General features: G+C 40.2%; 1 protein-coding gene across 1 annotated transcript in view; it reads right to left on the bottom strand.

The window, feature by feature from the left end:
* NUP93 (nucleoporin 93) overlaps window positions 1-27,164 on the bottom strand; it is a 104,827-nt gene that overhangs the window by 63,397 nt on the left and 14,266 nt on the right. Inside the window, exons 2-3 of the mRNA XM_036834419.1 lie at window positions 25,218-25,410; window positions 13,324-13,441 (exon numbers count right to left, since the gene is read on the bottom strand). Coding sequence (XP_036690314.1) covers window positions 13,324-13,441; window positions 25,218-25,396 — 297 coding nt within the window. The 5' untranslated portion in view covers window positions 25,397-25,410. The remainder of the gene's footprint in view (window positions 1-13,323; window positions 13,442-25,217; window positions 25,411-27,164) is intronic.

Here is a 27,164-nt window from a genome sequence, read left to right as displayed (position 1 = left end):
CAAATGTGCCCTTTTCCTTGGTCATTTTCTTCCCCATCATCTTCTCTACTTAGGATTTGGCTTTAATGTATGATCAATCCTCAAAAAACAAATAAGTTGAAACAGCCTCACCCAAAACAGCTATGTACTATAACAGAAAAGTCTTATACACCCTCAATATCAAGCTGAGTCAGGCACCAAAAAAGTAGAATATTAGCAGAGGCTTTAGGCAAGGGCCAAAAATAAGGAAATGCACTTCAGGGTACCCATTAAAAGAGCAAAGCATGAGCAGGTTAGCCAGATGAATAAACTAAATTCCACCTCTTTGGGGTTTGCAAAAGCAGAAAACACAAGTAACAAGAGCATGTGAGGAAGAGGCCCACCTCTGGCAGCCAACAAAGCCAGGCTCCTGTAGATCCAGCCTCTCCACCAGGCCCAGCCCAACCCCACACCTAGACTCACTCTACAGAGCAAGACAGCGCTGGTGGCTGCACGCTGCCAGGCTGCAGAAGCCATTCTAACAGCCATGATTTCACAGCTGCCACTTGATTGCAAAAAAGGAGGTATACTCCCATTAGCAATGGCTGCTCTGGATGCCAGCCAGTCCAAAAGGCTGGGGGGGACCAGCGGGGGGGAAAGAAAGAGGGATGCAAAAGACAGAAGGAAAGCAAGAATGAATGGAAAAAAGGAGAAAAGACAAAAAGAACAGACGAAAAAAATGAAAGAAGGGAGGATAGTCCAAAGGAAGGAAGAATCAGGGAGGGTGAAACAGAAAGCAAAAAACTGGCAAAAACAAAAACAAAAAATCTCCCTCCTAACCTGCTCTGAACCCTGACAGTCTAGTCCACCTAAAGTTTCAAATATGGTATTTGTTCTGGTTTGCCACTTTGCATTTGCTTGGCACCAGTGACCTACTCAGCACAAACAAGGCTGATAGGCTCTAGTGTGACAAATCTCAAGAAACCCTGGGCCCCTTCACATAAAGTACATCTGTAAAATATATCAGCAGCAGCAACACTTTTGTTCAGTATCACTTTTTGTTCCAAAGTATATCTCAGATGGAAAAAGTGAGGTTTGTCCCCACTCAGTCTGTAATATTACCCTTCTAAGTAGCATTTTCATACCTATGACTGATTTAGTTAACCAGCAAATCTTTCACATGGAAAGGAATAAATGGAAATGTCACTTCAAAGAAAACAAGTAAGAAAAGGTCTAAGGGGAAAGAACCAAAACATCAAGAAATTTGACCAGTGGCAAAAGAACTAGCTTAGCATCTTTGTGGTGGTGGTGACGATGGTGATGGTGATGGTGATGATGATGATGATGATGAGGAGGAGGAGGAGGAGGAGGAGGAGGAGGAGGAGGAGAAGGAGAAGGAGGAGGAGGAGGAGAAGGAGGAGGAGGAGGAGGAGGAGGAGGAGGAATTTATCCAACCAGTCCACCCCTTGATGCCTTCCTCAGCAAGGCATGATAATAAGGATACAGGGCAAGGTATTAAGAAGCATCTGGGTTCAAGTTCCACCTTTGATAATAACTAATCTATCTTGATCTCGGTTTCTTCTGCTTCTAAATAAAGATAAAGATGATGCTAACACCCATTCACCTCACCTCAAACACTGCAGTAAGGAACAAGACGGTGATGGACAAAGCCCACTGCAAAGTATTATACGAATGGAAAGATTATTATGGTGTGTCCCTCAAAGTTCACATAAAATTACTAACCTGTTACTTCCCCCCTAAAACTTCTAAATTAGGGCAAAGTCATAGAACTTCTCAATAACTATTTTTCCCAACAGGTTTTTTTTTTTAATAATTTTTTAAAATTTTATTTATTTAATTTATTTTTTTTTTGACTGCGTTGGGTCTTTGTTGCTGCGCGCATGCTTTCTCCAGTTGTGGTGAGCAGGGACTACTTTTCATTGCGGTGCGAGGGCTCCTCATTGCGGTGGCTTTTCTTGTTGCAGAGCACGGGCTCTAGGCACGTCGGCTTCAGTAGCTGAGGCGCGCGGGCTCAGGAGTTGTGGCTCATGGGCTCATGGGCTCTAGAGCACAGACTCAGTAGATGCTCTGTGGCATGTGGCATCTTCCCGGACCAGGGATCAAACCGGTGTTCCCTGCATTGGCAGGCGAATTCTTAACCACTGCGCCACCAGGGAAGTCCTTTCCCAACGGTTTGAGGGGGAGAGTGAAATGACATAATGGTTGCTCATGAAATCTGCACATCTCAGATCCCTTTTCACACATTAGGAAGTTTTTTCCACTACAGAATAAAGGAAAAGACTGTATATTACTTCATAGGAATTGACCAATTCTGAACTATGAGGGCCATTCTTATAGTCTATCTCTAACACATGTTTCATGGACTAATTCCTCACTCCCCTGTTAAAATAAATCAATTTTCCTTGTCATTTCAAAGATGTTCTACAGCTTCAAGTACCTGGTCCAAACAATTCAACACTCCCAAAATGGTGGCAGTCAAGAAAGTACACTATGGAGCCATTTTCCAAGTTCTGTGAACTAAGGACATCTTGTTTTTGTAATTAGAGGGAAAAGTGAATTTTCCCTTCTAACGCCATTCAGTTCTCATTCACACCCTTAAAATCCCAAATTTAATGTTTTCTTGTCATCTAACTCCCTCAGCCTTCACTCACCCTCAATTCCAGTCAAGAGGTGTCCAGGTTGTGAAAAGGAGGGTAAAAGTCTTTCATAGGCAATGACTGCTTCTCTTCCAATCACTCTGAGCCCAGCTCCCTCCATAAGCAGGACACTGTACCTGCCCCTCAGCTAGATTCTAATTTCAACTTCACACTGTGAGAGTGGCACCAGGCACACGCTGAGGACCACTTACATGGGAGTGCTTGCTTAGCTGGGACCTACTCTTTGCACACCACCACCCCTGCCCAGTTAGTTCCCTGCTGGTCTTCTCTTCAAGATTCTGTTATGTTAGTTTGCATTTATTTCTAAGAGCCAGTTAGTCCAAAGAGTAACAATTTGCATGACTTCAGGTATTAATGTTCTGCTGAATGTCAACTCCTCACTTTTGTGCTGTCTCCTAGAAGTGAGTAATTTTGCTGTGCAGAAATTCTTTCCTGTATTCTGGAGCACACACCAAGTTGAGGGCTTTGCCTGTGTCTTTAAAAGCCAAACACACATAATACCCATAGGCAGCCAAATCATATTATAAGATGCAAGATTTCAACATTCCGGCATACTGCCAGAGCTTAATGGCCAGTCAGACGCTAAGTAAGGAAATGGGTCTGCATTAAACCTACAAATAAGTCAATAATCAATAGTTCAGGATTACAGTAAAAATTTGATGTGCCCTTTAAATTGCTTCTAGCATCATCCTTCTAACTCCAGCTCAGCTTCAGAAGCAAAACAAAACAAAGATGATCAAGCAAGAAGCTGAACCCAACCTATTTTTACAAGCACAAAGCCTTGGCATTTCAAAACTAAAAGCTGCTCCAGGATTTCACAGAAATCCTTTACAGTGTACCTGTAGGGCAGCAAAACTGAGAAATAATAGGCTGGGCTTTAGACAGTAAATTAAACTGACAGCTCAGCAAGCAGAAAACTATGGCAAAAAAACCAGCACCTGGAGATAAACGGAGGAAGCAGGTTTGGCCTTCCTGCAAAACTCATCTTCCCCCCAAACCAGCAGTGTTTGTATTAAGGTTTAGAAAGCACATTCCAGCTTCTCCCTCAATCAACATTATTTTACTACTAAGCTTATATAAATAAGAGCGATGCCCACCACATCCATTCTCTGTGGGCTTTATACTCTTTATTTTGCTCTAAATGAGTGATCAACTATACTTCTATTTCCTATTTCTACCATCTTTCTCCTTCAAATATAACCTGAAAATTAGTCTACAGTGAAATTTAAAACCTAGGGGAATAAGGGCACAGTACTGAACTCAAACCCACAGAAGGGACTTCAAGTCTGGCATAATAGCCTTTTAGGCCTTAGGCTCCTCCTTGGTGAAATGGAGTTAACAATAGTAACTGCCTCAGAGGGTTACTGGAAGGACTGAATGAGGAAACCCAGAAAGTGCTCAGTACAGTGTCTGGACACAATAAATGTTCAGTAAGCCTTAGCTTTGCCTTCCCTATTTTAGCTGGGGTAAAACAGAAAACCGGAATTCAAAATTGTCTTTGGTGCCATGTTTCACTGTACCAACAAGTAAACTAAACAAAAGAAAGGAAGGGAGACAGGAAAGGAAGGGGAGAGAGATGAGGAGGGAAAGTGGCGGGGAGGAGGGGAGGGAGGAAGTGGGGGGGAAAGGAGAAAGGAAGAAAACACAGCTACTGAAACTAGTACTACCCAAAGTACAGCTGAAGAAGCACCCGTCCACAAGTAGTTTGTTCCCAGTCTGCAGCAGGTAAGTACAAAATCTGAGAATCAGCATTTAGAAACTTTTATAGCAATCTGACAGAGTAATTTTACGTCCACTGAATTTAATTTAAAAAACTAAGGCTTACAGGCCTTAGGCTGTCGTTAGGATCCATGCTTTCACCGCTGGGGCCCAGGATCAATCCCTGGTTGGTGAACTAAGATCCCACAAGCCTCATGGCATGGCCAAAAACAAACAAACAAAAAACAAACAAAACCTAAGGCTTATATTCTGCATGTCTTTTATTTCATTTTTTCTAGTAATTCATTTTTGCTGTATTTTATAAAAGTATCTCTCAGTCTGAGATAAATTGGGAAAAAAGAAACTTGAGAAGCACGGATTATGTAAGCACCTTCTGAATACAACACCCATCACCATATTCCTTCAACATGAAGACATGTGGGGCAGTGTGGGGCCTCATCACAGAGCCAAGTGCTACTGTGAATGCCTTAAACCTTCAAGGATTCACCAGGCCCTGCTCATTTAGAGACTGCTTCTGCTGAGACAGACTCATATGCACTGTGGATAACAGAGAACCGAGTAAGAAATGAGAATGCACTCCCAGATAATATCATACAAGTATATTTTGGTACCTTGAGCAAATCAAGCATATTATAACCTTCCATGGCTGTGTCTACCTGTCCCTAAGATAGTAATAGCTTTTTTTAATTAGACAATTTTTTTTAAATAGATAAAGGAGGAATGGAGAAAACTCTGCCCCATATCCTTGTGCTCGTGTCATTCAAAGAAATAAATCAAATCAGGTAGTAATAAAAATCAGCCAGTGAATCCACACTCCCACTTACGTTCTGCTGACCTAATCCTCCCGTTTGTGTTATGAACTAAACGAATAGCCTGGCTCTAGTTGTAAATGTGTTTTATAAGACAAAGGTTCTTTTTGTACAGTTTCTTGGAAGCCGTGTCACGCCCAGCCCTGCTCAGCAGATTCTGCTGCAGTGCTTCAAGTGCTGTGGTTTACTGAAAAGCACAGGCGGGATTCTGCTGATGGCATCTCGGCCTCACAGCCACTCCATGGTGAGAAGTGGGGACTAGCCCTTCCGCCCTCCAGGATAACTGAAGCAGCGCGTGCACCGCTGCTCATTGTTAGTGTTGCAGACCAGGAGCTGCCTTCACTCTGAGTGTGGGACTCACTCAACCTCTCCATATCTGAAGTGCAAGATGGAAGCCAACCATTTGCGAGACAGGAAAATGCTCAAAAAGGAAACAATACACACTGGTTCTGGGAGCTCTGCAGCAAAAGAAATTATAGTACTGGTCTTGTCAGTAGAGAATGTTGCCCATCCTACCTCCCAGCTTCTTTTCCTGGTCCCTGCCAAACAACAAACAGAAAAAAGCAAAACCAAGAGTCTCTCCTGTCTGAGCCCCTCTCTCAGTTCCTTCACAGAATGTGGATTTTTAATGGAGACAAGGAGAACCTGGGCCCCAAAGTTTTATAACTAGGGAGCCACACTTTGTAACCACCACCTATGGAAGGAGCTGCATCAGGCTGCTGGCCCGGAACACTCCGAAACAGAAATAAGAGATCACAGGGCGCTGTGGCAAGCAGATCAAAGTGGCGCACAGGGTCAAGGGCTGCCATCTGAGAATGACAGACTGGTCTACAGTAGTGCATTCAATATTTGACAAGGTTTTAACCCCCATTTAAATCAAACAGTTTAGCCCATTTCTGATTCCTGAAACCAAGCAATTTAAAGATACCAGACTGAAGATAACAATATACGTTCCGCATCTCCGGAGTACCGAGGCATCAATAGATATCGGCAGGTTAAGAGAAGCTGGTAAAGAGGGAGGGGATGACTCAACTCCAGTTCAAAGGCACCAGGGCCTGGCCAATACTTGAAGTGCTCTGTTAAATTGTTAGATAAATATTTTAGCCGTGGGCTTCTTCCAAAATACTCTTACAGAAACATTCCAACTTCTTTCTTAAGTTGGTAATTGATATTCCCCTGCTCACTACAGGATATAAGAAACCTCTGAGAAGACAAAAAAGCCTGTCATTTCCTGCCTGCACAGAATGCATTCAGCATCCATTTACTTGCTTGTTCTGAAAGCCCTGCATTCAGGAGTAAGTGTGAATGGTTAAGTAAAAAAGCTGAAATCTTATATACTTGGCTCACATAAAAGCAGTTTTTCACATTTTCCACAGACGATGCCTTTAACCACCATTTTTATTCCAAAGTTACCATTTTTAATTCCATTCAGAGGACACTTTAATACAACTGCGTACTTTGCCACCAGACCGTAATGTCTACCTTTCCCCTTATCACAAACAGGCCGAAAAATTGAATCATTTCAGTACTTACCACAGCAATCAGCATTAGACTACCTAATTATAAACACAAAATAGGATGGCACATTAACCTGCCTCTGTGAAGACACTGTTTTTTCCTTTTTACATGTTTACTGGTTTTTACCAGCTCAGATTTACTCTGGGTCAGGGTTTAATGACAAGGAACAGCAAATGTACTCATTAAGTGGGGGTGATGTGGGCACCGCAGTGTTTACACAAGAGACGAAGCCTAGCACAGCTACTGCCCTGAACAAGAACACAGGACACAGTGTGATGTGTGTCTTTTCCACACGCACCTCAGCCACTACAACTGAATTCTGGCCTAAAACGTACCTGGTATTTGTTCTAGGAAAGGGTTCCTCTCTAACTAACGGGCTTTGGATCCAGTGGGAACCGGATTCATTTGCTAGTGAACCCAAGAGCATTACCTATAGGTTGTTTCAAGTCTAGGATAGGCAGCTGTTATAAGCTGGGAAAGGGCAAGATTCAAATATCCATTAAAGTCCTCTAAAAATTCATAAGAAAGGTTACCATGAACTTCCCACTGACTCTCTTAGGAGCAAGAGGAATATAACAAAGGAGGTCAATAAATCAAATGCTTAACTAAAAATCTTCACACTGTTAGATTCCATGCAACAGTCTCTTACATTTTTATATTATGTGAAAACATTTGAAGAGCAAAGTTTTATTCCTTCAGAGTCCATCAATTCAAAATTTCTAATCATCCAATTTGGGCTAGATCACTATTATTTGCAAAAAAGACTGCTCAAGCATATTAAGAGCAGAAACAATAAGGAAGATAAGTATGTTTTGCCTACTTAAACCATTTCTCAGAATTGCTATACAAATTATCAGTATGCAAATAGATGCAACTCTTATGAATGAACCTCATCTCTTCCTTAATTTACTAAAGCAGCTTTGGTAAGACCTCTCCTTGGTACACACACTTAGCAGTTTCAGTTTATAGGAATAGATGAAAATGACAACTACATTTCTTTAAAAATAATTCCAGAATTAAGATATTGTTCACCCATTCAGAATGCACCTTCCCTCAACTAATTTGAGCTAGGGAAAGCTTAGTGCACCTTTCCCTCAATATTAATACTTTGCTAGTACTAATCCTGAAGAACTGCTATTAGCATACTAATCATTCTAAGAAAGTCTGAACTATTCAACAAACTGCCACAGGATTTCTGGAACCAATTCCTTACCAACAACTTGCCAGTACTACAAACACACAATTAGCACTCAAGACAACTACTTTTTCCTCTTAGCTGTAATACACAGCTGCATTTAATCAGCAGTACCTTAATTCTGAAGGTATAAAATTAAAAGATAAACCATGAAAATAACAATTTAGGTGATATGGGATTATACCACCAGTGATTCATTTTTATGCTTACCAAAGCCATTTAGCTTCTTCTGATTATTTAAAAGATAAGCTAAGAGTGGTTTGAGTATACTCTACATTTCCAAGGACAGAAAAAGGAAGGAAATAATGAATATTTTATTATAGATAGCGTGGTAAGTAGAACGAGTTTTTAACAAGTCAATTATTATTGCACCATTTTCTTATAGTTATTTTATCCTCTTTTTAAGACTTCTTTTTCTCTTTATTCATACAGGACAGATTTCCATCTGGAAATTTAGCATATTATGAAGACGTTTAGTTCCATATAGGGTTTTTTTGTGTGTAGAAGGGGCTACATTTTCATTTATCAAGATTTAAATTGGTTGCTAAGTCAATTCCAACAACATAATCTAAAGTTGTTTACTTTGTGCGGGAACATTCAGAAAGTTTTGTTTTTTCCTAAACAGTAAAGCCGACATGCTATATTTGGAGGCCATGAGAAGAGAGATCTGAGACTATGAAAGAGGTGGCATCTAGGAAAGCCTTAAGAGGGTCAGACTGACATTATGGCTCAGACATTTTCAGAGGCGCTACTCCACGCTAAAGGAAGGGGGTGAGCAAAGGCCTAAAGTATAAAAGGAAAATGAAAGAGTTTGGTAACCTGGTTAGCTGAAGTAGAAATCTCTTTCTCACACGCCCCCCCCGCCCCAATTTAATCCTACCTATACTTACCCTGTAAACTAGAGTACTAAAAACTACTTTAAAAAAAAATCAGACTGTTTCTAGTTGGAAAATGTCTCTTGAGAAATCTCTTAAACACATTCTAGAACATTAACCTGTTTGGAGAGAATGACTATGACTAAACTCTGGAATCAGACAAGGGTTGTCAGCCTCACTTTCCAAAGGCCTGAAAGAGAGTGCTGAGGATGAGATCAGATACTTGGTTGAGGTTTGCAGTCCCTGGAACTAGAAATAGATGTCTTATCCTGAAACTCCTCCACGAAACAGAGTTAGATTTGAAGATGTTTCATTTATTACAGTTAATTTACAGTTTTAAATGTTCTGGCACTGTAAGTATAGTGGGTTGAAGTGGGTACTGCCAAAAAGATATGTCTAAGTCCTAACTCCTGGTACCAGTGAATGTGATCTTATTTGGAAATGGGGTCTCTGCAAATGTAATTAAGGTAAGCATCTCAAGATGAGACCACCTTGGAGTTAGGGTGGGCCCTAAATTCAATGGCTGGTGTCCTTATAAGAGAAGGGAGAAGTGGATTTGACACACCTGACAAAAAACCTATGAAGATGGAGGCAAACTGGACTTATGCTGCCACAGATCAAGGAATGTCAGGAGCCACCAGAAGCTAAAAGAGGACGGAGTCTCCTCTCGTGCCTTCGGAGGGCGCTGCCAACACCGATTTCAAAGTTCTGAGCTCCAGACTGTGAGAGAATGCATTTCTAATGTTTTAGGCCACTAAGTTTGTGGTAATTTGCTGTGGCAGCCATAGGAATCTAATACAGTTAGTTCAGCAATAATATTATTATATTTTGGTTTAATGCCATTTGGAAATATTACAGCCTAATGCCGAGAAACTGCAGCTCCCATTTTTTTCGGCCAACCCAGGCTATTTCTGCAGAGCCTTTTTGAAAAATACATGTAATCTAGTGAAAAAGCCCAGAATATAACTGAACTGTGTAACTGTGCACTTTATTACTATATAATACACATCATCCATGGTACATTAGGTCTGTTCAGACCACAGTAAAAATGTGTAGTCTGCCCTCTATATTTTTTTCCAAAGACGGAAGTGAGCAAGTGGATCTCTGTGAGAGGAACCATACTTGCAAGCGCCACAAAGTCACTCAGAATAGAGCAGTACAGTTGTTTTAGTACCGTGTCCTCTTAACAGTTATGGCTCTTCAGCTCTATTACAAAAATGTGTAGGCCTTCTTTATGACCATTTCCAAAAATTAAATCAATAAACATTAAAAAAAAATTCCACTAGCATCAGCCATACATATATTTAAGTGGGTTTATTTAAATATGTTACCTTTGCTGGCCACAGCAGTCTTTTAAAAATGCATTATCAATGCATGCCAACATCACTGTTTATGACAAACAACAAAAAACCTGTATTAATTTCAAGCTCCATTAGAAAAAGAAGGAAATACAATCAATGTTTACCAAACAGAAAAGGACAACCTATTCATGGGAAAATGCCTTTCCAAGCTTATAAGTAATGCAAACAATGGATGGTACAAAGTCTTGGACAGCACCTGTCAAAGGATCCTTCAGCATTTCCTTTTATGAATTTATAAGCTGACATAATAAATTCACTCTGACTGATACTCAGTACGTGGGATTAGGGTGCGTTCTCATCTCAAAAACTGCACTGGTTGGAAAACAAAAGCTCATACACAAAAATCGATCAGATTTATGGTATGTGAATTATATTTCAGTAAAGCTGGTAAAAATAAATGAGAAAAAAATGTCCATCAAAAAGTATATCTGGCCTTTTTAAAAACAAAACATTGAAAATGTCCAAATTAACTCTTCTTGGACAAACAACACATTAACAGAAGAATTAAAAGGAGGACCACTCCATGCTAAGGGTGAAAGCTGGCTTGGCTCTTATATTTGACTACTATGCAGGAAGTCAGGGAAGGACATGATACTACTATGTGTACAGGAAGTTTAGGCATAGATCAGCTGAGCCACACAATACAACTTAAAACTCCAATCTCTATCAATCACTAGAGCTATCTCAGATTAGGCCAAAGACTCAGCCCTTTAGAAGTTAAATTTTCTCCTTTAAGCCTTTGCTGGCAAGAAGATGAAGTCAATAGAGGATTTTATTTTGAAACTAGTTAGTCTTAAATCTTTACTTCAGGTCTAGATTATCAATTCCCAATTAATCAAAACTTACCTTGGAGTGACCATTTCACTATTTCACTATGAATAAGCTATTCCAGAAAAGCTCAACTGAGAGGTAAAATTTTGAAATGGAGGCATCCTTCCTCTCAAAGTTCAAAGACTTCCCAGTGGTGCAGGACCAAAACTCTTAGCCGTGCTCATTCCAAATTACGAAACTCTCTTTGATGTGACCAAGCATGCATTGCTAGGAAGCCACCTAATGGGGCTATTGAAGGACAGTGTTCATGCATAAAGTAGAAGGTTAGAATAAATGATCATTATGACTCAATACATTTATAAACCTGTCATTAATATCTCAAAGCAAAAAATGCTGTACCACATCAGTTGGAATTCATGAAGTGCATTGCTAAATGTTGCTGGGTATTCCAAATATGTATTACAAATATGCCAAAGAAAATCTAAAAAGCAGTTTTTAAAATAAACAACTTATTTGGCATTTTAAACATTAAAAACAACTCAAACAAACAAACAAATAACCTTTCAGCAAGTGCCATTTCTTTCCACACTATTAGGAATACTTCCCCAAATATATGGTGATTATTCAAATTATTTGAGCTATATCTCATTCACTCACCTGTTATGGGAGTAAGTATTTGTTTCTAGGGCATCAAGCAGTTGAAATAGAAGGTGGGGAGAGCAACAGCTAAAACTTAAAAAAAAAAAAAAAAAAAAGAGGCAAGTATACATGCCATTTTAAGATTACATGGAAAGGGCTTCCCTGGTGGCACAGTGGTTAAAAATCATCCGCTTGCCAATGCAGGGGACATGGGTTCGAGCCCTGGTCTGGGAAGATCCCACGTGCTGCGGAGCAACTAAGCCCATGCACCACAACTACTGAGCCTGCGCTCCAGAGCCCGTGAACCACAACTACTGAGCCTGTGTGCTGCAACTACTGAAGCCAGCGTGCCTAGATTCCGTGCTCCGCAACAAGAGAACCCACCACAGTGAGAAGCCCGCGCACCACAACGACAAGTAGCTCCCGCTCGCAGCAACTAGAGAAAGCCCACGCACAGAAATGAAGACCCGATGCAGCTAAAAATAAATATATTAATTAAAAAAAAAAAAGATTACACGGAAATAAGAAGGCATCTATAAGGTGATAGGCAAATATAATTTAGTATATAAAACTGGAAAAAAACTGGATTTTCATACTCTGGGAACATATCAATAACAGGGAAAATAATGAATATCTATAGTTACTGAACTCTCAACTCAAAGTTGAGGGTTTTAGGTTTCTCAAGTGGAATAAATGCAGTAGAATTATGGCCATTACTGTAGATGGATTAAAACAGTTCTCGGAAGGGTAGTGGGGTAAAGAGTATTAATTCAAATAGAGCCCAAATAATAAATAACAGATCCATTTGTACTAGGATTTGCCTTTGTAGGACCTGCATCCTTTCATCTCAAAGGTAAATCAATGATAAAAATGGTATCCCACTATCCCTTCACTCTAACACAAGTCAGTGTTCCAATTCCTCAAAACTAAATGGATCACGGGACTTCCCTGGTGGTCCAGCGGGTAAGACTCTGTGCTCCCAATGCAGGGGGACTGGGTTCAATCCCTGGTTGGGGAACTAGATCCCACATGCATGCCGCAACTAAGAGTCCGTGTGCCACAACTAAAGAATCTGCATGCCATAACTAAGACCTGGCGCAGCCTGAAGGAATGAATGAATGAATAAATGAATAAACAAATATAAAAAAAAACCAAACAACTAAATGGATCACAAGATTTTTCCTTAACAATTTTGAACACACACACACACACACACATACAAAAAAAAAACAGTTTCTGACTAGATTAAAATAGCAATCAATTGTGCCAGTGGCATGCTAGGTTAAATGAGACAGGAGTGCTCTATTAGACCATTTCCTGGTGCCACTAATGGAGCCAAATACTTCCTAGAAATCGATGAGTAGGTTTCAGTAAATAGTGCTCTGTTTTCCCCAGCTCTTTGCCAAGCCACACAAGCAAGATGTAGAAAAGAAATGTGGAAGACGAATAGTAAAATTATTTGAGATCTAGCAAAGAAAGCAAGAGAAACTTACAACTAATGTCTCCGTGCCTTTGATTAAGCCCAAAGAAGGAAGAGAAATCTGTGCTCATAATTATAATAATTTAAAAAGTGCAGGTCGGAAATGCTTTCCTAAATTCAGTCTTACAGAGCACTCTGAAAATAATCCAATGTTCCTCCAAAGCTGAGCCTCCCATTTTCTTAATATCTGAAGAAGAAGAGAATTAACAAAGAAATGTGGTATTCCTAAACCAGCTGGTGAACAAAAGGCCAGGGCCTTCAGCCTGGGTTGCATGCTCAGGGTTGCACCTGCACCAGTCCTGGTACCTGGCAGCTCTTACCTGAATGTCTGTGTCCTTCACAGGCTCAAGAGGCTCAAAGGTGGTGGCTGCACTCAGACTCTCCAGTCGCTGGGAGATGTGGGATATGTCAAGTCCCCGAGACCCGAGGAGAACTGACCTATATGTGGATATAGGGCAGGGAGAAAAAAGTAGAATTAGAACATCTAATATGCTTCCTAAAATACTAGAGAATATTTTTAGTATGAAACTAAAACTTCTTATATACTGCCCGAACACTTTTGTATGGTTGTTTTATACCTTTCCAAAAACATCTACCACCTGGGATAACAGACACAACGTTGCATTTGGTAGTAAGAGAGAGTTCTGATCACGCCTAAATTAGAGTGAGGGACCTGTCTAGGATAAATTGCTAGCATATCAATAAAATTATAGGCTAGACTGCTCCAAACATTTTATAGTAAAGAAAATCGTGAGGTACATATTATTCTCAATCCCCGTTTTACAGATGGGGGAAACAATGTGCAAAGAGGTTAACCAACTTATCAAAAGTCACAGAGTCAGGAAACAGCAGAGCCAGGTCACCAAGCTCCACAGCACAAACTCTTAACCACCATCCTATATTTACAGCCTCTATAAAGATAGATGTAGTAAACCACAAAATTTTAGAAGCTTCAGGAGAACCTAGTCTAAACTTCATTCATTCATTAAGGAAACTGAAAGTCCAGGGCAATCAATAACTTGCAAAGGGCAGGGAAACCAGAATCCAAGGCCAGTTCTCCAAAGCTTCTCTTCAAAAGCCAAACACCATGTGCAGTACATCTTCAAATTCCCTCTCTGCTGCCCAGTCCAACAGTAGAGGAAGCTGTCACCTGACTAATAAATGCTTTTGAAGAGAGATGGGAACACTACAGCTGGCTTTATGTCTACTCATCTGGAGCAATGTAACAATGGGAGAGCAAAAAGAAAATTATAGATTCTCACTAATATCTAGAACACTCTCTGGAAGAAAGAAACTCAGGGAAATTAATTGTTTAGACTGTTGCTTTTGGATTATGATTTAGTACCCCCAAATCCCATCGACAAAGTCTGTGCTCATTCTGAGTAACTTAGAAGAAGCTAGACCACCTGGCGGCACAAATAACCCTAACACCTATGGGTGTTACACTGAAGATGACCAATTCTGAACTAACAGACTTATTGGAAAAAAGAAAAGACTTCTCATACTTATTTCCATTCTACTTAGTACCACAGGAATAGATAATGTGCACCCAGAGGGTCCGCACTGTAGATTTTTGCCTCTTCCGTGCAGACTGGTCAGCTATGATGCCATCCCTGAGGCTTCCCCTCAAGGCTATCATTTCAAATAGATAATCTTGCCCCTCTCTTCTAACAATCCTTGATGGCTAACTTTCTAATACAGTGGTTCCCAGTCCTGGTTGCACATTAGAATCATCTAGACAACTTTCCTCCCAATGATTCTGATTAGTGTTGGGTGAAGCCTGGAGCACGGGTATCAGTATTAGGCTCTCCTTCCCTTTTTTATAACAGCTTTACTGAGATATTATTCACATATCATACAATTCACCCATTTAAAGTGTAGAATTCCATGGGCTTTAGTATATTCACAGAGTTGTACAACCATCGCCACAATCTATTTTAGAACATTTTCATCACCCCTCCCTGCCAAAATTTCCCCCACTCCATCAGCAGTCATGGGAATGTATCAATAAAATGCTCATATCTCCACAAATCTCCCCCTAACCACTAATTTATTTTCTGTCTCTATAAATTTGCCTATTCTGGACATTTTCTATAACTGGAATCATAACAATATGTAGTCTTTCATGACTGGTTTCTTTCACTGAGCATAATGTTTTCAAGGTTCATCCATGTTGTAGCATGTATCAGTACTTCATTTCTTCTTCTTATTGAATAGTACTCCATCATATGGATATGCTATATTTTATATTAATGAACATATCATCATTTGAAGGACATTTGGGTTGTTTCCACTTTTTGGTTATTATAAAAAATGCTGCCATGAACATTCATGTGCAAGTTTTTGTGTGAACGTATGTTTTCATTCCTCTTGGGTGTATACCTAGGAGTGGAACTGCTAGGTTATATATTGACTCCCTGTTTAACCTTCTGAAAAACTGCCAGACTATTTTCCAAAGCAGCTACACTATTTTACATTCCCATGAGCAATGTACAAGGGTTCTAATTTCTTCCACACTCTTGACAATACCTGTTACTACCTTTTTGATTATAGCCATTTTAGCCAACTCCTTTTTAAACTATTATAGAAAAAATCTTAATATGAAATTAAAATAATAAACCCTGTACCTATCACCCAGCTTCAAAATCTAGCATGTTGTAGCAAACTCTATTTTCATCTACATCCCTACCTACTTTCCTCTCTCTACCACCCAGATTATTTCGAAGTAAATCCAAAATATTCTCTTAATTATTTCATAACTTTAAAATGTGTTTGAATGGAATACAAGTAGGTTCTCTACCTGCAAATAATTGATATGCCTCCAAATGTCTTTTAATCTTTGAGTTGCCCCTCCATCTCACTTTTTTTTTCTTACAATTTCTTTGTTGGAGACTCTAGATTATTTGTTCCATAGAACAGTGCTACTCCAACTTGAAATGTGCATGTGAATCACCTGGGAAGCTTGTTAATATGCATATTCTGTTTCGGTAGGTCTGGGATAGGGCCTGAGGGTCTCCATTTCTAAAAAGCTCACAGCTGATGCTTACGCTGTTGATCTATGGACCAGACTCAAAGTAGCAAGGATGCAGTTTCCCACATAACAGGTTTTACTGATTGCATCCCCACGATGTAATTTAACATGTTCCTCCCACCTCTCCTATCCAATTTCCTGTAAATTGAAAGTAAGTGCTAATGGTTTGATCAGATTCAGGTGGCATTATTTTTTTTTTTTTTGGTTCAATTACTTCAGACTTTTATCAAGAGGTATGTAATGTCTGATTACCTCTTTTTGGAATGTTACCAGACACTGATGATCATTGCTTAGATGCATTAATTCCTTAGAGGTTGCAAAATGGTGGTATTCTGTCTCTATTAGCTGGAATATTTCCCCTCAGAGCCACTCTTCATCAACTATGTGGTTACTCTGAATAATGAGTTGATTCTCTAGCATTCTCCAAAGGTGACTGATGAGTTTTGCTTTAGTATCATTACGAACTCATGAATTTAAACATATTTGATGTATTTCAATCCACTGCAGTTATTATCCTTATCATGCTCAAAATCATCTCATCTTTGGCCAGTAGAAGCCTTTTCAAGTTGGTTTCTGAGTTCTTTTGACATGACTCAAGTTGACCTACATAACTTCCTTGCCATCTGGTATGACAAGACAAGTTCACCTTACACTGACTTGCTCCAGACCTGGAATCGGTCAACTCTCCAAAGAGCCCCAGTTACTTTTTATTAAGAAATGGATTTTTAGAGACCACTATCTGGGCACTAGGATTGCTCATTGCTACACTGTTTCTAAGCCTTTCAGTAGGCAGAGCTAGAAATAGAGTTTTTACTTTTGTTTCAGTTTCCTTAAGATAAATTACATCAGGAGTTCATACTGACACTTCCAATTCAAAATTAAAAACATCAAGTTTGGGGTTAACCTCATAGATTTTCTATCTGTATCTCCTTTCTCTCATACCCAAAGTCCTAGTTCTCAGCATCACCACCTTAACTACTTATTTGCTTTATCCTACACTATACACACAATAGTCTCAAAACAGCAGTATCAATCCCTCTACCAACAATATCATTATTGAAGACCGATTAAGATATTACTTGGAAATGTTCCTCTCTGAATGATTATGTCACCAACTGAATGAGCATTTATTTTCCTTCTTTAGGAATTCCCTTCTTGAAATTTAATTTTGTTTTATAATTACGCAAAATATTTATACAATTCCAAAGTCAAATCTATAAAAAAGTCCGTCTTCACCTTATTTTTTCCCTTTTTCTATAGGTAACCCTTTGTTTGTTTACACCATTTATATTAATCACAACTTTTTATTTCCTGTATTTGTTGCTTTGACATCTGGGGCCTTGCAGGCACTAGAGCAATTGCCTCTCCCAGAGTTAGCTAATTCCTAGAGGCCTGTAAGTGCATATAATAACATATGCACACTAATCAATCCAGAGCCCATACCTCAACCACCTCCTTCATGGGTTCACTATCCCCTGCCCTAATCATCTCAGGGTGAGGTACCAGACAACTAGAGACAGCGCCTTTACCCTAGAGCCCACTGAGGCTATTCAAACTAGCCAATCCTAAGCCTGCTCACCCTGCCTTCCCAGAGAAACCACAGTAAAGGCTCTTGCCCACGTTTTCCCCTTGCTTCCTCTGCCCCCTGACTGACCTCAGTGCTCCCTCAGTGGCCCTGCATGGCATGCCCTGCCTCCTGTTTCCAGAGAAATGTGAGTAGAGGGCTTCCCTGGTGGCACAATGGTTAAGAATCCGCCTGCCAATGCAGGAGACACAGGTTCAATCCCTGGTCTGGGAAGATCCCACATGCCGCGGAGCAACTAAGCCCATGCGCCCACAACTACTGAGCCTGCGCTCTAGAGCCAGCATGCCTAGAGCCCGAGCTCCGCAACAAGAGTAGCCACCGCAATGAGAAGCATGTGCACCACGACGAAGAGTAGCCCCCGCTTGCATCAGCTAGAGGAAGCCCGCACACAGCCATGAAGACCCAACACAGCCAAAAAAAAAAAAAAAAGAAATGTGAGTAGAAACTTCTTCCTTCATGACAGTCATGTCATATCCATGTTTGCATGTCTTACCATACCTGATTATAGTAAATCTCAGGTACTTTTAAACACCTTCTTTCTTTTTTTATTAGCAGTTAGGCATATAAGTTTGTTACCTACTTTTTAAAAACAGCTTTATTGAGCTATAATTCACATACTATACAATCACCCATTTAAAACATATAATTCATAGATACATGTATAAATGAATCACTCTGTTGTACACCTGAAACTAACACAACATTGTTAATCAACTATACTCCAATATAAAATAAAAATTAAAAAGAATTTTTAAAAATGGCAGAATGTTGATATGATCGGTGATGGGTACCTGGGAGTTTATTATACTGTTTTCTCTACTATTGTGCATGTTTTAATATTTCCATAATAAAAGTGTTAAAAATAAGTGTAATAAGAGGGGAAAAAAAGAATCTCAAAAAAAAAAGTATAATTCAGTGTGTTTTAGTATATTCACAGATTTGTGCAAGCACCACTACAATCGATTTTAGAATATTTTCATCACCCAGAAAAGAAATCCCCCTACCCACCAGCAGTCATTCCCTATGTCCCCTAATCTACCCACTCCCTTGGCAACCTCTAATCTACTTTCTGTTTCTACAGATTTGCCTATTCTGGACATTTTCTATAAATGGAACTATACAATATGTAGTCTTTTGTGACTGGCTTCTTTCACTTAGCATAATGTTTTCAAGGTTCATCCATGTTGGAGCATGTATTAGTAGTTCATTCTTTTTTATTGCCAAATAGTATTCCATTATACGGATATGCCACTTTTATTTATCAATTCATCAGCTGTTAGACATTTCGATTGTTTCTACTTTTTGGCAATTATGAGTAATGCTGCTATGAACGCTCATGTACAGGTTTTTGTGTGGACAACCGTTTTCATTCCTCCTGGGTATAAACCTGGGAGTGGAACTGCTCAGTCATATGGTAACACTATATTTAACCTTTTGAGAAACTGCTGGACGGTTTTCCAAAGTGGCTGCACCACTTTACATTCCTACCGACAGTTTACGAGGGTTTCAATATTTTCCACATTCTCACCAACATTTGTTATTATCCGTCTTTTTGATTACAGCCATCCGAGTGGGGGTGAAGTGGTATCTTACTGTGGTTTTGATTTGCATTTCCCTGATGGTTAGTGATGTTGAGCATCTTTTCATTTGCTTATTGGACATTAATATATCTCCTTTGGAGAAATGCCTATTCAGATCTTTTGCTCATTTTAAAATTGGGTTGTCTTTTGGTCCAGCCACTAAGTAAAACAATATGGAGGTTTCTCAAAAAACTAAAAATAGAACTACCGTATGATCCAGCAATTCCACTCCGGGGTATGTATTTGGCAAAAATGAAAACACTAATCCAAAAAGATACATGCATCCAATGTTCACAGCAGCACTATTTACAATAGCCAAGATATGAAAACAACCCAAGTGCCCATCCATAGATGATAAAGAAGATGTGATACACACATACAGTGGACTATTACTCAGCCATAAAAAAGAATGAGGGACTTCCCTGGTGGTACAGTGGTTAAGAATCCACCTGCCAATGCAGGGGACACAGGTTTGATCCCTGGTCCAGGAAGATCCCACATGCCACGGAGCAACTAAGCCCGTGCGCCGCAACTACTGAGCCTGCGCTCTAGAACCCGTGAGCCACAACTACTGAGCCCACATGCCACAACTACTGAAGTCCGCATGCCCTAGAGCCCCCACGCCACAACTACTGAAGCCCGTGTGCCTAGAGCCCGTGCTCAGCAATAAGGGAAGCCACCGAAATTAGAAGCCCACGCACCACAACGAAGAGTAGCCCCCACTCACAACAGGTAGAGAAAGCCCGTGCAGCAACGAAGACCCAATGCAGCCAAAAACAAAAAACAAACAAAAAAGAATGAAAATCTGCCATTTGCAGCAACGTGGATGGGCTAAGAGAACATTACGCTTAATGAAATAAGTCAGACAGAGAAAAACAAATACTGTATGATATCACTTACATGTGGAATCTAAAAAATAATGCAAACCAACGTATACGCAAAACAGAAACAGACTCACAGATATAGAAAACAAACTAATGGTTACCAAAGGGGAGAGGGAAAGGGGGAGGGGCAAATTAGGGGTATGGGATTAAGAGATACAAACTACTATATATAAAATAGATAAGCAACAAGGATATATTGTATAGCACAGGGAATTATTATAGCCATTATCTTGTGACAACTTTTAACAGACTATAATCTGTAAAAATACTGAATCACAATGCTGTACACCTGAAACTAATATAATATTGCAAATCAACTATACTTCAAAATAAATTGGGTTGTCTTTTTATTATTGAGTTGTAAGAGTTTTTAATATGTTCTGGATATAAGCCTCTTATTCGACATACATTGTAATATGCAAATATTTTCTCCCCATTCTGTGGGTTGTTTTCTCTGATAGTGTCCTTTAAAGCACAAAAGTTTTTTAATTTTCATGAAGTTCAGTTTATCTATTTTTGAATCTGTCACTTATGCTTTTGGTTTCACATCCAAGAAGGTCAGGAAGATTTAAACCTATAGTTTCTTTTAAGAGTTTTAAAGTTTTAAAGCTTTAAAGACAAATACCATATGATTTCACTTATATGTAGAATCTAAAAACCAAATCAAATGAACAAACATAACAAAACAGACTCATAGATTCAAAGAACAAACAGGTGGTTGCCAGAGGGGAGGGAGGTGGGGGGAATGAGTGAAATAGGTGAGGGAGGTTAAGAGGTACAAACTTCTAACTACGAAATAAATGCGCCAGTGGAATGAAGTGCACAGCATGGGGAATACAGTCAATAATATTGTAATAACTTTGTATGGTGACAGATGGTAACTAGACTTATTGTGGTGATCATTTTGTAATGTACAGAAATATCGAATCACTATGCTGTACACCTGGAACTAACATAGTGTTGAAGGTCAATTACACTCAATTAAAAAAAAAAAAAAAGAATTGTTTCGGTCATTCTAGGTTCCTTGAATTTCCATATGAATTTTAGGATCAATTTACAAATTGCTGCAAAAAAGCCAGCTGGGATTTTGATACGAATTGCATGTAATCTATAGATCAATTTGGGGAGTGTTACCATCTTAATAATATAAAGTCTTCCAATCCATGAATATGGACTTTCTTTCACCTGCTTTCTTAAATAAATGATAAAGTACTATACCCTTTCCTCCACCTTGCATGTTTATTTTACTTAACGACATGGCCTGGAGTCGCTCCATCCACAGCAGTGTATATTCTCATTCCTTTGTGCTACTGAAAAGCTATGCTCATGTACCAATATTCAACCAGTCCCATATTGATGGATGTCAGAGTTGTTTCCAACTTTTGCTATTACAAATAATGCTGCAAAGAATAACCTTGTGCACACATCTTTTCGTACTTTTGCCAGTGTATCTTTGGGAGAGATTCCCTGGAAGTGGGATTGCTGGGTCAAGAGTAAACGCACTAGCTATTGCCAAATTCTGTGCCTCAGACACTCTATCTCCACCAGAGATACATGAGAACGTATCCAGTGCCCAGTGATTTTAAGGCATACCAGGGCTGGGAACCTTGGCATTTAAAAATTAGCTATTAGAATTATGAGAAGAGAAAGGTCATCCAAGTGGCTGGTGCCTGGAGGAACTGTGCAGTACGTGGGCCTGTGCAGGGCATATGCAGAAGTCCTGATGGGGGAGGCGGAAGGAGGAATGATGAAGGAGGCAGGGAATCTAGGGTAGGGATGGTTTTACAAATAAAGGCTGTACCAGAAACTTTCAGCTTCTAAGGGTGGAAAAATCCAAAGGTTCCCTGCCCCCAACCTGCCCCAATTTTTGTAAGCCAGGCAGCTTCTCTTGAGCACAGAGCCAGAGAGGCTGGAGTCAAACAGTCCAGTCCCAGGAGAACAGGAGGACAAAAGCTGTTCTCAGTCAGTACACATGGGGAGCAGAAAAAAAGTCAAGAGGTTTGAGTTAGTCCCACCAGTCACTTACTGACTGAAAATCCTGGGTGCATCACTTTTCCAAGCTTCCTTTTTCTCCTGCTAACATATGAAGGAAAACCCTGCCTCTCTCACCTCTCAGGCTTGTGAGGACCAGTCAAGACAGCACCTATGATAAGCCTATGGGAACTGAAAGTGCCTTACAAACGTGAGGTATTCTCACTGCCCAAGCTGGATTTGAGTTCTGGTGTGACCACCTGCTATCTGACTCTCCTCAATTATAAAACAGAGACAGTAACACTTATTTCACAGGGTTATTTTAAGAGGAAAGTATATAATGCATGTAAAGTACTTGGCACAATGTCTGACAAACAGTAAGTGCTTTAAAAGGTAGGTTAGTACGAGCATAGTAAAGTTATAATCTGCTGTTTAACTTTGGGCAAATAAATGTTTATACATGCTTTGCTTGAACATGAAGAAAAGTGTGAAAAAATAAGCAAATTAATAACACTGATTACCTTGGAGGATAAAGTTAGGGAGAGAGAATGATTGCTGCCTTTTTCTTTGTACACCTCTAGGTTGTTTGGCTTCTGAGGTGAATGGAAAAATCCAATGAGGCATCTCCAATGAGAAAAAGGGGGGATGCAACTGATGATGTGTACCCAGGGAGGGCTTCACAGCTAGTGATAATATTCCATGTCTTAACTGTGCCATGTGCACAGGAGTATTCATTCATTTTCCTATTATTTACACCAGGAGTCAGCAAACTTATTCTGTAAAAGGCAGACAGTAAGTGCTTCAGGCTTTGCCGGCCATACAGTCTCTGTCATCACTACTCAACTCTGCTACTGTAGCACAAAAGCAGCATAGACAATACATAAACAAGTAAGTGTGCCTGTGTTCCAATAAAACTTTAACAGGCAGCAGGTTGGATTTGGCTCCTGGGTCTTAGTCAGCCAACCCCTGATTTATACCTTTATATATGTTATGCATATTCTTCTTTATGTGTGAAGATATTTTACAATTTAAAAATATCACACACATGCAAAAAAGCCAGCAAATCTGTTCCCTAAAATGAAAAATCCAACAAAGTCTATTTAAACAAATGAATTCAACACAGAACAATTCACTCTTAGGTCTACAAGCTAATCTTAACTAAAATCTTGAAGACAGAAATTTTTTTCAAAATTTATTTCGTGTAAGAAAATTTTCTCTATTCACTTCTCTCCTCTGCCCTCATCCTGTACTGAAATATTCACATCACACTTTATGTCTCTGCCTATCAAGGAGATGGAAAAATACAGTCATCAGCCCTTTGGTTTCTTTTTGAGCACCTGCCCCACCCTATACCCATTCTTTCAATGTTCCAACTTCCTCCTCCCTAAAATGATGAATTTAAGGTAGAAAGAGATGAGGAAGAATGGAAATTTACAAGAAAGAGAGCATGACTGATAATTGTTCCCAAGAAAACATTTTCCCTTTTTGCTCTTAATAGGCTGTAAAGCTAATGCAATTAAATTATAACTATAGCAACTCAGCTGGCATCACAGTCCTTTCGCTCCAGCAGCATCCTTTCCACACAAGCAAAAGCCTGCACGCTAAAGACCCGGGGTAACTGCAGGCAACCAGCAGCAGCAGCAGTAGGAGCCTGCAGGGAGGGCAAGTTAGCAGAAATGTCTAAAGGCTGGATGGGGTGCTGGGGAAAAGTGTAGTGGAGCAGTTGGCTGCATTTAGCTACAAGGCTGGATAGTGAAAAATCCCTGCCAGGGTTCCCCTGATTTGCCTTTACCAATACCAACAGAACAAAAACTAACTAGTATTTTAATAAATAAAATTCTGGGGAGGCCTACATAAGAATTTCTACAACATCCTTACTGACTCAGCAGAGCAGCCAAAACATTCAGCTTTCAAGATTAGTTGGAAAAAAAAAATGTAGCCCTTATACTCAACCCCTGTGACATTTACTATGTATCCAAAACAATGTCCCCACCTTAACACCAGCACTTAGGGCTTATCAAGTTTAAGGAATGAAGACTGAGCAGATGACTGACGATTTCCCATACAGTATTTCCCACAGAGAATCTCAGCCACTTTCCAGACCCAGAAAGGTCACCAGTAACATCACCTCTGCATCGTCCCATGACCCTTCCATCAGGGCTAAAGGAGCATACACTCTGGAGTAAACCTCACTGGGTTTGAATCCTGACTCACTACTCACCAGCTGTGTGATCTGAGAGAGTTACTTGCCCTTTCTGAGCCTTAGCTGCTCATCTGTAATACAGGGACCACAGTCCTACCATTTGTTGTGAGGATGAAGCAAAATCTTACTGATGCATAGTAAGTAATCAGTAAATCACATTTCTTATGGAAAGAGGCAAGATTTTTTCCTGCCTCACCAAATAATAAGCTTCTTGAGGGCAAGGACCATGTCTAATTCATGGTTGTAGTCCCAGAGACAGCCCAGGCCTGGCACAGTGGGGATCCCAAACACATGTCTGTGGAATCAACAACCCAAAGCGTGTTGTGTGGCAGCAGCAGCCACTGGCCAGACAGCCAACCTGCACTCTCCTCCCGCTGCACTCTCTTGGGGCTCACCCACTTTCCTCTTCTACAATCAACTGGCAGGCACTGCATTTCCAAGGCCTTTTAGAAGCAGCCTCTGGGGTCGCTGACAGTAAGCAGACAGGATCACTCCTCACTTGGATGGCTTCTCATCACTAACTGCTCATCAGTTTCTTCCAAGTACTCTTAAAAACTCTGCTCATCACTGGGCCCTCTCTGGCTTGGAGGGTAACACTTATCTGTGTGACCCACATTTACCAATATACTACGTGAGCCATTTATGACCAACAGTCAGTGAACCCAAGCAGGAATGACTGGGACGGTTTCTGTATGACAAAGCTCTTTGCCCTTTCTCACCCTGATCATCTCTGCCTGTGATAGGGGCTCGCAGCTTGGTCAGGCAGACAGGCTGGAAAACCCAGGAAGCAGGGAGACAAAGCAAGGCTGCTGACCTGTTTATAAAACCTCTCTTGAATCCCTGAGACTCTGGCTTGTCTCTGTCTTTTACAGACTACATCCAAATTCAAGGCAGGAAAGAAGAAGCAGATCCTGCCCCCGAGCCACCCAGCACCAGTGCTGCCTCCCCACCAGTACTCACGCCTTGACATCTGCTGTCTCCTGGGATGTGCGTGTGAGGGTACGGGAACGCAGGCGCTCGCCTGCCTGCTGGATCTCCTGTAGGTTCCGTTCCACATGGGGAAGCTCTGAGATGCCCTCGGTCTCAGCGGCAAGCTGTTCAGCTTGCTGAAGTAGCTCACCAAACCCCTCAGTATCCATTGGAGATGCAGATCCTAGGTGGGGGAGAAAAAGGAAGAGACCCAAATCAAGAGGAAAGATAGGCTTCAAACACTGCCTGAAGCTGTCATAAGCTTAACGAAACACTAGGACTTTTTGTAAACAGACAAGGAGAGAGCTCATCAACAAGCAGGATTTGTTCCTGAACATAGCCCAAGAACAACAGGCCTGACAGAGAAAATGAGTCAGACTGGGAAGAAATAGATCATTTCTGTCCATACTGACAGCCCCAAGATTGATTTCTGCCACCAGAACAAATGCAAAGATATTAAGGCACAGATCAGAATTCCTGCCTCACTTCAGACTCAAAGCCGACAAGGCAACAGAACCCATGATGGCAACCTCTGGGAGGCGTAAAGAACCCTCACTCAAACTTCCTCTCCCTCCACCTGTCTTAGACAGAAAAACACCTCCACCCCCAGACGGCTGGCAATTTATAAGGCCATCTCATCTCATATGATTCCCAAACAACTCCATGAGGATCCTGAGAAGACAGAGAAGCAACTCCAGTCCACAGAGCTCAGTTCTGTGCCTAGAATACTCTCTGCTGCAATGAGGCTGAACTGAAACCAGAAGAACACAGGTCTTCTGACTAATCCCGTTAGTCTCCTTCGCTAACATAAAAGACAGTCTTTTTAAATTCATGTCCAAGTCTCCATTCACTCATTCTTCAGCTTTATCTCTGAGAGCAGAGATCCATGTCTGCTTGTTATATATGACATTCAGAATATGACTTGTTAATATACCTACTACTTTTAGAGATACTGTTGCAACTAATAATTATACTAATTTAAGTAGCAGCTGGCTTCTAGACCATGAATATTATTAGCAAGATCACCTGTTTCTCCAACAACTGAGAAAAGTTCTGTGAACAATGTTGATATTTAATGCATATTACACATTTATGAATCTTCTATATACTGTACCATCCTTGTATAAGGTTCATAACTAAGAGGAGTTTTTACCTCCTACCACTATTTAAATCAACAGAAGATAAATAGCATCAACATCATTTAAAAAAATTACATTGCTAAAAGGTTAACAAAATTATTATTTATTAAAAAAAGAACAATATTCTTTAAATAGTAGCTCTTGTTGATTATATATTTCCTCTTTGTTTTAAACCCATGGCTTCTATTGTACTTTAGAAATCCCTGTGGTCTAGAATTGTAGTTACAATGTTAATGTAATATATAATTATATCTCAGCTATGAAGCTCAGGTTAATGTTAAAAGGGCATGGTTTCCACCATAAATCCACAGTAGCAGAATAAGGACTTTTAAAAATGAACATTAAAGGACATTAACTTTAAAGGCAAGGGCACAAGGTTAAAACAAAAATAGCTCAGCTGGAGTAAACATGAAGACATTTTGGTATTCTTTATGAAGTGCCAAGCTGACTTTAATCTTTAGACAAAAAGTCATATACACTATAACTCTTTACCTAAAGTTTCTAGATAATCATTGTCATTTTTTTTTTTTACCTAATAGAATCAAGCTGTAACTGGCCACCTCTGCCTGTGAGAAAATGTGGATCACAGAATGAGAAGGGTATTCTCGGGGACAGAAGAACAAAGAAGCAGAGAGTATAATTAAACGACGGCTCCTGCTTGATGGAGAAATGTTTTTCCTCAGAAACCTATAGGGCCAATGATGTTCTATGAACTACCAGAAACATGGTCACTCACCAGAAAGAGGAAAAAAAAGAAATATGCTGCCTCTTACCTCCACACTTTTTTTTAACTCTAAGA

The sequence above is a fragment of the Balaenoptera musculus genome, chromosome 19, assembly GCF_009873245.2.
Source record: "Balaenoptera musculus isolate JJ_BM4_2016_0621 chromosome 19, mBalMus1.pri.v3, whole genome shotgun sequence".
Lineage (NCBI taxonomy): Eukaryota > Metazoa > Chordata > Mammalia > Artiodactyla > Balaenopteridae > Balaenoptera > Balaenoptera musculus.
This window is presented reverse-complemented; position numbering and strand designations above follow the sequence as displayed.